The following is a 14,641-nucleotide window of genomic DNA, read 5'->3' as shown; positions in this document are numbered from 1 at the left end:
TGGAAATATTCGACATCGTGTCATCCGGACCAAAGGGGAAGCGAACCATCCAGACTGTTATCGACGCAAAGTTCAAAAGCCAGCATCTGTGAAGGCACCATTAATGCTGAAAGGTACATACAGGTTTTGGAGCAACATATGTTGCCATCCAAGCAACGTTACCATGGACGCCCCTGCTTATTTCAGCAAGACAATGCCAAGCTACGTGTTACATCAACGTGGCTTCATAGTAAAAGAGTGCGGGTACTAGACTGGCCTGCCTGTAGTCCAGACCTGTCTCCCATTTAAAATGTGTGGCGCATTATGAAGCCTAAAATACCACAACGGAGACCCCCGGACTGTTGAACAACTTAAGCTGTACATCAAGCAAGAATGGGAAATAATTCCTCCTGAGAAGCTTAAAAAATGTGTCTCCTCAGTTCCCAAACGTTTACTGAGTGTTGTTAAAAGGAAAGGCCATGTAACACAGTGGTGAACATGCCCTTTCCCAACTACTTTGGCATGTGTTGCAGCCATGAAATTCTATGTTAATTAATATTTGCAAAAAAAAAATAAAGTTTATGAGTTTGAACATCAAATATCTTGTCTTTGTAGTGCATTCAATTGAATATGGGTTGAAAAGGATTTGCAAATCATTGTATTCCGTTTATATTTACATCTAACACAATTTCCCAACTCATATGGAAACGGGGTTTGTACATGGAGACAAGGTTCGTACATTCCTCCATCCATTCATTTTCTCCCGGAGGGGGACTCAAGCCTATCCCAGCTGCCATCGGGCGGAAGGCAGGTTACACCCTGGACAAGTCACTACCTCATCACAGGGCCAACACAGATGGACAGACAACATTCACATTCACACTCACATTCACACACTAGGGCCAATTTAGTGTTGCCAATCAGCATGTTTTTGGAGGTGGGAGGAAGCCGTAGTACCCGGAGAGAACTCACAAAGCAAATTCATATTTGGTCTGTGGTTCGTAAATCGTAAAGTTTGTTTAATGAGGTGTCCGTAAATCGAGGTTCCACTGTAGTAGGACTGAATAGAAGACTGAGGTCAATGTCAGGAAACCATGAGGAACAATCTTCCTGGTGTGGATGCAGGGTTTATTAATCTTTATGAACAAATTCCGTCCACCTGCCTCTTTGCTCTGCCCTCCATCCGCTAGACCGGGGGTCAGCAACCCGCGGCTCTCGAGCCGCATGCGGCTCTTTTGCTGCGCATCCCTAGTGGCTCCCTGGAGCATTTTTAAAAAATGATTGAAAATTAAAAAAGATGGGGGGAAATTTTTTTCGTTTGTTTTAGTATGGTTTTTGTTTGAGGACAAACATGACAAAAACCTTCCCAATTGTTAGAAAGCCCACTGTTTAGCATGTTTAATATGAGTATTTGGTGAACATTGTTTTGTCCTACTAATTTCGGCGGTCCTTGAAATCACCATAGTGTGGACTGTGACGCAACAGTTTGTTTACATGTAAAATCTTCCACTCCTTCTTTGTCTGATTTTGTCCACCAAAAGTTTCATGCTGTGCGTGAATGCACAAAGGTGAGCTTTGTTGATGTTATTGACTTGTTGGAGTGCTAATCAGGCTATTTAGGCTAACTGTATGTAGATATTGTATCATTATGCCTCATTTGTAGGTATATTTGAGATCATTTAATTTCCTTTACTTTTATCGTCTTTGTATATAATTTAGTTTTGCATGTCTCATGACCAGTGTTGGGACTAACTGTAACGCCGTTAGTTTCGGCGGTAACTAGTAATCTAACGCGTTATTTTTTATATTCAGTAACTGAGTTACCGTTACTACATGATGCGTTACTGCGTTATTTTACGTTATTTTTTATGTAGTATCGGCTAGAAACAGAATATCTGAGTGTGTTTTATTGGAGCGCTGCAGTGTCGTCCTTCTGACTGTTCTTGTGTCACAAGCTGGAGGCGCGCTCTGTGTGTGTCTGGGTGTGGGTGTGGGGAGGGGAGGGGGGGCGTGTCTGTGTTTACTAACAACGGAGCCGCAGTCGAGTGAGTCGTGTGTCTTAACATGGAGATATTCTCACTTCTTTTTTTTGTCGAGCACAAAGAAAAGAACATTATAGTTGTGTAACATTATAGTAAGTTGTGTCTTGGATCAAAGATCCTGTCTACTGCCCAAAACAACAATTCAAATCTGCCTGGTTAGGCTTTGTGTATGTCACGTGTGCCTTCCTTAGGTGAAGCCAGGTTTACAGCTATGTTGTTATTATGCTGTTTGTTACTTATGTATGTTGTGTTGCAGCTATTTAAAATAGTTTTGTCAATTTGTTCTGGCCTGAAATAAATTGGCCCTTTGAGACATATCTTTGTCTTTATGTGTTGCATGTAGACCACATTGCTTAGCAGAGTTCAGTGATGCAAATGCATGTCAAGTTGATCAACAGATTGTATTATTCTCCAGTGCAATAACAGTACTGAAATGAAGGCTAAAAGGGCATTAATGGGAGATTTAAAAAAAAAAAAAAGTAACTAGATAGTTGCTTTTCACAGTAACACATTACTTTTTGGTGTTAGTAACTGAGTTAGTAATTGAGTTACTTTTGAAATAAAGTAACTAGTAACTGTAACTAGTTACTGGTTTTCAGTAACTAACCCAACACTGCTCATGACGCATTATAGTCATTACATAGATTTGATGCTTTTACTGTCCATGCAAACATGACTTAACACTTATGTTGTTACTGAAAAGCTGTGATGTCATGAAGTTCATGTTTGAAATGTTTTTTGTTCCATAGTATGGTGTGTAAGCTGAACACTCGTACCACTATTCTGGCAGCGACCAACCCCAAGGGCCAGTACGATCCCAATCAACCACTGTCAGTCAACGTAGCACTAGCCAGCCCTTTGCTGAGTCGTTTTGACCTGGTTCTGGTTCTGCTTGACACAAGAAACGCTGAGTGGGACCGCATAATCTCCTCTTTCGTTCTAGAGAACAGAGGTAGGAAGAAGAATACTTTTTGTATTCATATTTATTGAAATTATCGAAGAAAAAGACATGTTTAGTTCATTGAAGGTATGAAAATGAATTGTTTGTATATTATAATATTGTGGTTGTTGTCGATGAGGAACAAATGTGCTTTATTGTGTGAATGATTCCCCCCCCCCCCTTTATTTTCAACCGATTTAGAGCATTCCAACATCAAAACATTCAAACCTTCCAACTTTTCTTTTCTTTTCTTGATTTCATACTGCGTGAATACAATTTTTACTGGTAGTCCTTATCCATTAATAGCAACACATAATAAATTTAGACTAGAGATGTCCGATAATATCGGCCTGCCGATATTATCGGCCGATAAATGCGTTAAAATGTAATATCATTATCGGTATCGTTTTTTTGCTATCGGTATCGTTTTTTATTTTTTTATTTAATTAACATAAAAAACACAAGATACACTTACAATTAGTGCATCAACCCAAAAAACCTCCCTCCCCCATTTACACTCATTCACACTCATTCACACTAAAGGGTTGTTTCTTTCTGTTATTAATAGTCTGGTTCCTACATTATATATCAATATATATCAATACAGTCTGCAAGGGATACAGTCCGTAAGCACACATGATTGTGCGTGCTGCTGGTCCACTAATAGTACTAACCTTTAACAGTTAATTTTACTCATTTTCATTAATTACTAGTTTTCAATGAAACTGTTTTTATATTGTTTTACTTTCTTTTTTATTCAAGAAAATGTTTTTAATTTATTTATCTTATTTTATTTTATAATTTTTTTTTAAAAGTACCTTATCTTTACCATACCTGGTTGTCCAAATTAGGCATAATAATGTGTTAATTCCACGACTGTATATATCGGTTGATATCGGTATCGGTTAATATCGGTATCGGTAATTAAAAAGTTGGACAATATTGGATATCGGCAAAAAGCCATTATCGGACATCTCTAATTTAGACAAATATTATCATATAGTATTAATATTTACAGGAGTAGGATGGATGCATCTTAACCTAATTTTTAACCCCATTTTTTATGATGACGAAATTGGGCAAATATCATCTTCTTTTTTCCTGAAGGACTGCCGTCTGAGAGCAGTGTCCTGTGGCCCATTGAAAAAATGAGGGCCTATTTTTGTGTGATAAGGCGCTTGCAGCCGCAGGTTTCTACAGAGGCCAACTGCATCTTATCAAGGTACTACCAGCTGCAGAGGCAGAGTGAAGGCCGCAACGCTGCTCGCACAACAATACGCATGCTGGAGAGTCTGAGCAGACTGGCCGAAGGTGAGTCATTTTGCAATCTGGTTACAACTACAAAAGTATTCGAAAAGGGCAAACCTCGGCCAGACTCTACCTAGTACCTACCAATCCAATAGTAAAGAATAAAAAAATCCTGAATCTAATGAAACATTTTAAATATATATTATAATAACTGTATAATATATGCATTTTTGCCTGTGTGTCCAGAGGGACACCTTGTAATTTGTTTAATAATATTTACTCCACAAATGACACAATGAGGTGTCATTGTGTCATTATACAATGAATCAACACCAGTAGTTAATCCTATGATCAATGTTGATTACAAAATTAAATGTGGGATATAAATAATAATGGAAGTACAAGTATTTAGAATATTATTGGTACAAATGTTTAACCAACAGGCATATTTCACAACTGTTTGTTTATGTCTTTACTGTGTATATATTTGAACAGTGTTTATGTTGTGTACAAGGTGTATTTATAATATGTTGTGTAAAGGAAATTTCATATTTCTATGAAGCTCATCTTGTATTTGAGATTGTTTATACCAGTGGTTCTTAACCTTGTTGGAGGTACCGAACCCCACCAGTTTCATATGCGCATTCACCAAACTTGAACCGTAATCATGAAATTATGTTATTTTAAACAAATACTAATAAATATATATTTTACAAACAGAAAGTTACAGGAATGTACACATGATTTTACATCTTATTGTGCAACATGTGAATGTTTTAGTGGGAACTAAATGCGATATCTGAATGGGGTACAAATGATTTCCAAAGACATACAATACTAGTACACAGCTCAAGAAAAACAATATTTGTTGTTATTGTTATTGTAAGCTGGCCAAAACACTTATATTAGAAAATAATCTCATGGAAATGACTGCTGTCAGATTATAATAATAAAACATTTAACTTGTTATTTAGTCAGGTTTGGGACAGGTGTGCTGCTGGTGTGGCCACAGTGCATTTTGCGTTTGCTCACGCATATGGAAAATTAGAGGGAACATTGTTTGGGGGTATCCATAATACGTCGATAGGGAGACGTTTTTATTTACACGATGAGTTGGGTGTGTCTTGACCTCCGCGGCGGAGTCTCCGCCAAACCCCTGGGGTTCGATCGAATCCAGGTTAAGAACCACTGGTTTATAGGGTTAGGCGAAATAAGTGCTAAACTTAAACCTAAACCTTTCGGTCTGTAAAATTGTCAATTTATGAATATAAAACTGTTTGTTTATTTTGTTGTCCACTGACTGAAGAAATAATAAACGAACTAACTAAATGTTGTGTAAACTAAGGGGGTGTATTAGCCGACACACACTGTACACAAAGTGGTGAACAACTTTCAATACTGATTAATTCCATTTCCATTCAGCTCATGCCAGGCTCATGTTTCGAGAAACTGTGACTATAGAGGACGCTGTCATGGCCGTCTCTGTTATGGAGTCTTCCATGCAGGTATGAAGAATGACAGTTTCTTTTTGTAAAACTTGCATTTTTCCAAGGTGTTTGGATATTGTGACTTATTTAGACTATACAATTACCTTCACTCATGTGCAAAATATAATGGCGTGCAATTTAAAAGCAATTAATATGATCATGATAACTAAAATATTAAAACTGTAATGAAGTCTTTATGGTCGATGAAGCCTCCTACAATCTATCCATCCATCCATCTTCTTCCGCTTATCCGAGGTCGGGTCGCGGGGGCAGCAGTCTAAGCAGTAAAGCCCAGACTTACCTATCCCCAGCTACTTCATCCAGCTCCTCCCCAGGAGATCCCAAAGCATTCCCAGGCCAGCCGGAAGACATAATCTCCCCAAAGTGTCCGGGGTCTTCACCGGGGCCTCGTACCGGTCGGACATGCCCTAAACACCTCCCAGGAGAGGTGACCAGATGCCTGAACCAACTCATCTGGCTCCTCTCAATGTGGAGGAGCTGCGGCTTTACTTTGAGCTCCTCCCGAATGACAGAGCTTCTCACCCTATCTCTAAGGGAGAGCCCCGCCACCCGACAGAGGAAACTCATTTCAGCCACTTGTACTCGTGATCTTGTCCTTTTGATCATAACCCAAAGCTCATGACCATAGGTGAGGATAAGAACGTCGGTTAACCGGTAAATTGAGAGCTTTGCCTTCCGGCTCAGCTCCTTCTTCACCACGTCGGATCGATGCAAGGTCCGCATCACTGAAGACGCCGCACGGATCCACATGCCGATCTCACGATCCACTCTTCCCTAAGTCGTGAACAAGACTCCGAGGTACTTGAACTCCTCCACTTGGGGCAAGATCTCCTCCCCAACTGGAAGATGGCACACCGCCCTTTTCCGGGCGAGAACCATGGACTCGAACTTGGAGGTGCTGATTCTCATCCCAGTCGCTTCACACTCAGCTGCGAACCGATTCAGTGAGAGCTGAAGATCCTGGCCATATGAAGCCATCAGGACCACATCATCTGCAAAAAGCAGAGACCTAATCCTACAGCTACCAAAGCGGACCCCCTCAACAGCCTGACTGCGTCTAGAAATTATGTCCATAAAAGTTATGAACAGAATTGGTGACAAAGGGCAGCCCTGGCGGAGTCCAACCCTTACTGAAAACGGATCCGACTTGCTGTCGGCAATGCGGACCAAGCTCTGACATCGATCATACAGGGAGCGGACCGCCACAATCAGGCGGTCCGTTACCTCATACTCTCTGAGCACTCTAACCAAGATCTCACAAGGGACACGGTCGAAGGCCTTCTCTAAGTCCACAAAGCAATGGTTGGGCAAACTCCCATGCACCCTCAAGAACCCTGCTGAGAGTATAGAGCTCGTCAACAGTTCCACGACCAGAACAAAAAACGCACTGCCTCCCACAATACAGTGATCTTAAAATCAGCAGTCAGCAGTCGCACTACCATGACATTTTTAATTGCTTACATTATTCACAATATTTTCATAGTCAATTTGGTAGTGTCCAGAGTGCAGCCATTAGCAGTCAGACAGGTCCTAAAACTGTTTTTGCTCTCTTAGGGTGGTGGCCTCCTCGGAAGCGTAAACGCAATACTCACCTCGTTCCCCGATGACCCTGGTAAACAGTACCAGACACAGTGCCAGGTACTCCTGGAAGCAATGAACCTGACACATCTGCTTCAAAAGGAGATGGACAGAGTGACCAGGTATGTATTTTTTTTTAAACTTACATTACAATTGTACAGTTTGCTTGAAGCCATCCACTCAGCTGAGAACCAATCTCTATCATCAGTCATATTTGTGATGTTAACACTGTACCTTTATCAACACATGTAATACCTTCTAAAATATTCAATATCGTTGTACTTGTCAGTATAGCATGAGTCACAATCCACACACTGTATCAAACATGGCCTTGCCTAGTTCAACAAATATGTTAGTATATTTATAAGACTTCCCATATGCCGCGTCTCTGTTCTTCAATATAGTGACATTAGATTAAGTACAATCTAATGTCAATGAGTACAATGAGGTGTATGTTATCTTTACAATCACAGTATACTTACACGGAGCCTAGGAAACATCATGTGTTCTTAGATATGGTTTAGAAATACAAAATATTGTTGCACATACCTACTCAGTGGCCTAGTGGTTAGAGTGTCCGCCCTGAGATCGGTAGGTTGTGAGTTCAAACCCCGGCCGAGTCATACCAAAGACTATAAAAATGGGACCCATCACCTCCCTGCTTGGCACTCAGCATCAAGGGTTGGAATTGGGGGTTAAATCACCAAAAATGATTCCCGGGCGTGGCCCCCGCTGCTGCCCACTGCTCCCCTCACTTCCCAGGGGGTGATCAAGGGTGATGGGTCAAATGCAGAGAATAATTTTGCCACACCTAGTGTGTGTGTGACAATCATTGGTACTTTAACTTTTAACATGTCGTACCAAATTCTGACCAAACTGTGTTTTACCAATCCACACACAAGCACTGAAGCCAATAAAAAAAAGTTATCTGATTACGGATTACTCCAAGTTCGATTCCAAAGTTACAGTACACCATCCTCTACCAACATCACACATACAATACCTGATGCCTTCCAGAAGCAGCTGTTCATGCTCCCTCGTCAAAAATGGCAAAAAGCCCTCACTGCAGCGCTGTCATATTTTATTGCCAAACTTTCAAATAGTTGAGTGGTGTTCTCTTGATATGTGTAAGACTAGACATCTTATATATCGACACTATTTGTGTATACTTGTAAAAAGTGCAGATACATTACAACCCATGGCCATCATGTGCCATCTTGCACATTTTTCACATGTATTGTTATTTATTTATGTTATTTAGTTTCTACCATATGTGTTTATAATTCTTATGTTGCTTTCATATGCACATTTAATTTCTATTTGAAATACATGAAACAGTTATTTACCATCATTTTTCTTCTTCAAAGTACATCATTTTGAATGATATATTTTTAAAATAAATATTAGTTAAAATATTTCAGTATTAGTACTTTTTGGAAAATTTTAAGCACATTTAAAAATAATAATGATAACCGTGCTAATTTTGGTCACAATAACCGTGATGAGAAATTTTCATACCGTGACATCCCTACATGTATCACTGGTTTAGAGGCGTGTAGACATCTTGCGGCAGTAGGCAAACTGCCTGTTTGCTTAATGGTAAGTCTGCTCGCCGCTTTACATGTGACTTCTCCTCTTGCTAAACATGTGATTTGGTTGCGTGCATGCCGTCACTTCACGAGACACAAGGTGAAAGTAATTATAATTTTTTTTCTTATGAAAATGATAGTGCAGGGACTTGGATAGTATATATTTATACCATGAATTGATTAACGTGGACCCCGACTTAAACAAGTTGAAAAACTTATTCGGGTGTTGCCATTTAGTGGTCAATTGTACGGAATATGTACTGTACTGTGCAATCTACTACTAAAAGTTTCAATCAATCAATCAATGGATGAGTAATTGTAATCTGAAGATAGTACTTGTTAGAAAAACATGGTGATATTAGAGTACACCGGCATCACTGCTGGTAAACCACCAGTGGAAGCTTCCTGTAAATTTGGCCTTTGTCATCAATATTTTTCTAGTAACATGACGTGACCTTTTCAAAAGGTAGTTCACCTGCAATTTTTACTGTCCAAATGTTACACTAAATTGAACGAAGAGGAGTCAAACACTTGTGCCAAGCGGAAAACGGCTACTAGAGCGAACGCCTGTTTCCCCTTAGACTGCCCACAAGCTTATTGATTGGCTCTGTGGCGCGACCGTTTCTGGCAAACGTGACACAATGCCGCACCGCAGTGATTGACAGAACACAGCAGCTGACCAATCAGGATGCAGGTGGAGAGAAGAGCTGGCCTCCAAACAGCAATATGAATCACAAGCAAGTAAAAAAAATCAAACTGAGGAAGCCTTTTGCGCCCCTAACGGGTGTTGTTGATGTAATTCTGTGGCATAAACACCCCAGCTGTCACCGCTAAGAGAATCAAAACACTTATTACACCTTATTTTCTCTCTTTCCCTGTTGGCATATTGGCTTAAGTTTCAGCAAGGACATACGACGTAAACATCAAATGAAGTCATTGGATCTTGAAAAACGAATAAGTAATTTATTTTCCATCCATCCATTTTCTACCGCTTGTCCCGTTCGGGGTCGCGGGGGGTGCTGTAGCCTATCTCAGCTGCTTCGGGGGCGGAAGGCGGGGTACACCCTGGACAATTCGTCACCTCATCGCAGGGCCAACACAGATAGACAGACAACATTCACACTCACATTCACACACTAGGGCCAATTTAGTGTTGCCAATCAACCTATCCCCAGGTGCATGTTTTTGGAGGTGGGAGGAAACCGGAGTACCCGGAGGGAACCCACGCAGTTTTGCTCTGGTAATTTTGTTATTTTGAACTTCAAATACAAATTCCCCCCCCACCCCAGTACTCAAGTCACATCTGAAATCCAAATAACACTAGTTCACCGTATGATACCAAACACGTTCCGATTAATCCGAGTGTGAATAGGCCTTAAGAGTTGAGCCCAAATAAAAAAAGTGTAATTTTTTTGTTCACCAGGCTGAGAAGCAACATCACAGGAGCTTCCAGCTCAGAGCAACCAGCTGACCAGCAGCAACTTGGACAAACAAGCTCAATCTGCAAAACACAAGCTGACATCCCAAAGGACAGGAAGACGGCCACAGAGCTAGAGACCAGCTTAGATTGGTTTCATTCCATTACGCCATCTCTATCTGAACATCCAACGTCAACTCCAATGTCCTCAGCAACTCCAGGAGACTTCAGTCCAAAACCAATTTCCAGCTTGTCAAGTCATGTCAGCGCATCAGTGAACCCCATTTTGAATTCTTCTGAGGCCGCTATCTTTGAAGATCGGGGATCGGTTAAAGATGATAACCACAAAGCTCAAGAGAGTCTCAAAGAATTGGACAGAAAATGCACCAAGCCTTCAGGTAGCGTGACCCAGAAAGTCCGTAAAAATCTGAGAGACAGACGAGTGAAGGAGCTGCAGCGTCAACAGCAGCCAGTTGAGCAAGGACAAAGTGTGGTGTCTTTGAACAGTGCAAGTTTAGATGGAACAGACAACACTTGCTTAAATCAAAGTAAACAGGACAATGGTGGTCGTAGTCTGTTAGAGGTTGATGTTGGAGGGTGTCACAGAGCAACTAAAAAGCTTAGCAACGTGTTACGGGGAAAAATGACCGCTACAGTTGAAACTAATCAGAATATTCATGCACAGTTTTCAGGTTTTACATTCAAACCAAAAAAGATGAGACCCTTAGTCCACAATGCTGGCCTTAACGTACATGCAGAGATGCAACAGGAGTTCAACCAAGAGGCAGGCAAGGATGGCAGAAACATGGCAAGCGGGAAACGAATCGACGATGAAAACAATGACAATGAGAAAATAAATAAAATGCAACAAATGCACCTGAGGAGTCTGGAAGACGGAAGCCAGGTGAGCTGTGTCAGCAACGAAGCAGCTTTCTGTTTGCCATCACAGAAGGTGGATCAGGAAGAACAAGATCAAGTCCATGGCAAAACAAAGCAGGGAGAAGACACAGGGATGGTGTGTCTCAATGGTGATGGGACCAAAGACTGCTTAACACCTTTAAAACCACCTACTTGCAAACCAAGAGTTAACCCATCAACCCTTGCTAGACTCTCAAGATTCTCTTTCACTGTGGAAACCAAACCTGACACGAACAGGAATCACCAAACTGAACTGGAAACAAGTCCACTCAAAAGAGACGCCGTGGATTTTTCGAGGATGACTACTCAAGGCCAGCTCAGTCCTATGAGAAAGAGGAAGAGAGATGTAGTGAGCAGCGAGATAACCGCGACTTCATCTTCCCTGGTCTCACATGATCTGGATCATGGACCAGGAACGAGTGACGGACCAATCCTTAACTGTAGTCCAGATCTGACGGAACCTGCTCATGCTGCAGTCAGTTTGATTGAGATGACCAAAGACTTAGAAACCAAAAAGAAGAGAAAGTGTTTTGAACTGGGTTGTCCGACAAAAGATGTTTCTCTGTTTGGCTCAGGTGAGTTCAGTGATGATGTTCTTGACACTGACTGGGACAAAGAGATCACAAAGTAAGCTCAAGTGTGACACTTCTTCACTTCGTTTTGGACAAAATTTGTCAACAAAAACGATCAATTATTGTATACAAATAAACTTTTTTAATTGAACTTTAGGTTGTGTTATTCATCTGTTGAATTTTGGTATTTAAAGGGGTCTTGTTACATAAAATACACTTTCCTTAGCACCTTCTTTCGGTGTATTTGGGATCCCCATTAGTGTCAAAAATGTGAATTTTTCTTTGTTTTAAACAAGCCTTTTCAGACCTCTGTGCAATTCCGCCATTTTTATATTTTCCCTAGTCATAACGAAAATGGTAAATGAAAATATGTGCACAGGTGCGGCCCACTGCCTGGTTATTGTTTGTAGTAACCAGCACAGGTCACTTCAAACAATAACTACAATAACACGAAATGCCAGTTCTACGAATAACTACATTATTCCACAAAAAGATAACAGCTGTGATACATTTTTATTTTACCAAAAAGAAAACTGGTTTTGTTTAATAAAATTCTACCCAAACATTTAATAAAGTCAAATGCAAATAAGGCAACAAGAGAGGTATCCAACACTTCTCTTTTCTAAAGTAAATCTGTACAGCAGATATGATTATCTACATTAAAAATATGATTTGCCTGAGTGGCTAACCAGGACAAATTAACCAAAAATATACATATATTTAAAAATCTATTTTAGATGTTTATGAATCGATTAAGAATTGTTACAAATAAGAATCGCGATTAATTCGAAAATCTATTATGTTTTTTACAACCCTTATATAGTGTGTGTATGTATGTATGTATGTATGTATGCATGTATATCTATATATATATATATATATATATATATATATATATATATGTATATATACATATATGTATGTATGTTTATATATGTATGTATATACATATATATATATATATATATACACATACTGTGTATGCATATATATATGTATGTATATATATATACATATACTGTATATATATATATACAGTATATATGTATGTTTATATATATACACATACTGTGTATGCATATATATATATATATGTATGTATATGCTGTATATATATATATATATATATATATATATATATATATATATGTATGTATATTTTTACACAGTATATTATATATTTATACAGTATATATATATAGTATATATACCGGTACATTTATACAAATAAGGCAACAAGAGAGGTATCCAACACTTCTCTTTTCTAAAGTAAATCTGTACAGCAGATATGATTATCTACATTAAAAATATGATTTGCCTGAGTGGCTAACCAGGACAAATTAACCAAAAATATACATATATTTAAAAATCTATTTTAGATGTTTATGAATCGATTAAGAATTGTTACAAATAAGAATCGCGATTAATTCGAAAATCTATTGTTTTTTACAACCCTTATATAGTGTGTGTATGTATGTATGTATGTATGCCTGTATATATATATATATATATATATGTATATATACATATATGTATGTATGTTTATATATGTATATATATACATATATATATATATATATACACATACTGTGTATGCATATATATATATGTATGTATATATATATACATATACTGTATATATATATATATATAGTATATATGTATGTTTATATATATACACATACTGTGTATGCATATATATATATATATATATATATTTATATATATATATATATATATGTATGTATATGCTGTATGTATATATATATATATATATATATGTATGTATGTATATGCTGTATGTATATATATATATATATATATATGTATGTATATTTTTACACAGTATATTATATATTTATACAGTATATATATAGTATATATACATTTATACTGTAATATATACATATATAAATATATGTATGTACATGTAAATATATTTTATATACATATACAAACAGTATTATTTATTTTGTTAAATTCTACAGATGAATATTTATTTCATATATTTTCAAAAAAGTTATTATTTTTCTATGCTACGTATGTGCTTCTTAAGACCCCACTGTGTCTTGTTTATACTTGCCAACCCTCCCGAATTTTCCAGGAGACTCCCGAATTTCAACGCCTCACCTGAAAACCTCCCGGGACAAATATTCTCCCGAAAATCTCCCGATTTTCAGCCACGCCCCCTCCAGCTCCATGCGGACCTGAGTGAGGACAGCCTTTTTGCACGACGGGAGGACAACAGGGTGACAAGAACTAAATCATCTAGAATACAGATAAATTGTATTATTATGATTATCTTACCTAAAAATAAATATATTTATTTAAAAAAAAAAAAAAAAAAAATTAAATACATTTTTACTACCGGTATATTTTGCTAAAAACATCAAAATTAATTGTATTTTTATTTGTATTTTTTCTGACTCCTTATTACATCCAGCCATAGAATTATACATTAAAATAAACATATTGGAAATAATACATTTTAAATGATCATAATAATTCATTTAAAATGACCATATTTAATTATTAAAATAATTGCTTGTTTATCAACAACTTTAGCATTTTATTCATTACATTTTGAAGCTCTCAGAAGCCAAGTTATGTTATATTCCTTAATATTTATTTATGCAAGTTTGAAGTATCAATTATCCAAACACAGTTTTGTTTGCATATTTTCAGGATGTAGATATATATATATATATATATATATATATATATATATATATATATATATATATATATATATGAAATACTTGACTTGGTGATTTCTAGCTGTCAATATACTCCTCCCCTCTTAACCACGCCCGTGCCACCCCGACCTCCCGAAATCGGAGGTCTCAAGGT

General features: G+C 38.0%; 1 protein-coding gene across 1 annotated transcript in view; it reads left to right on the top strand.

Moving 5' to 3' along the window:
* mcm9 (minichromosome maintenance 9 homologous recombination repair factor) overlaps positions 1 to 11,942 on the top strand; it is a 46,804-nt gene extending 34,862 nt beyond the window's left edge. The window contains exons 11-15 of the mRNA XM_061929895.2: positions 2,771 to 2,973; positions 4,069 to 4,272; positions 5,632 to 5,714; positions 7,272 to 7,417; positions 10,308 to 11,942. Coding sequence (XP_061785879.2) covers positions 2,771 to 2,973; positions 4,069 to 4,272; positions 5,632 to 5,714; positions 7,272 to 7,417; positions 10,308 to 11,850 — 2,179 coding nt within the window. The 3' untranslated portion in view covers positions 11,851 to 11,942. The remainder of the gene's footprint in view (positions 1 to 2,770; positions 2,974 to 4,068; positions 4,273 to 5,631; positions 5,715 to 7,271; positions 7,418 to 10,307) is intronic.
* The last annotated feature ends 2,699 nt before the right edge of the window (positions 11,943 to 14,641 follow it).

The sequence above is a fragment of the Nerophis lumbriciformis genome, linkage group LG34, assembly GCF_033978685.3.
Source record: "Nerophis lumbriciformis linkage group LG34, RoL_Nlum_v2.1, whole genome shotgun sequence".
Classification (NCBI taxonomy): domain Eukaryota; kingdom Metazoa; phylum Chordata; class Actinopteri; order Syngnathiformes; family Syngnathidae; genus Nerophis; species Nerophis lumbriciformis.
The sequence above is the reverse complement of the archived record's forward strand: the minus strand, read 5'-3'. Positions and strand labels throughout refer to the sequence as shown.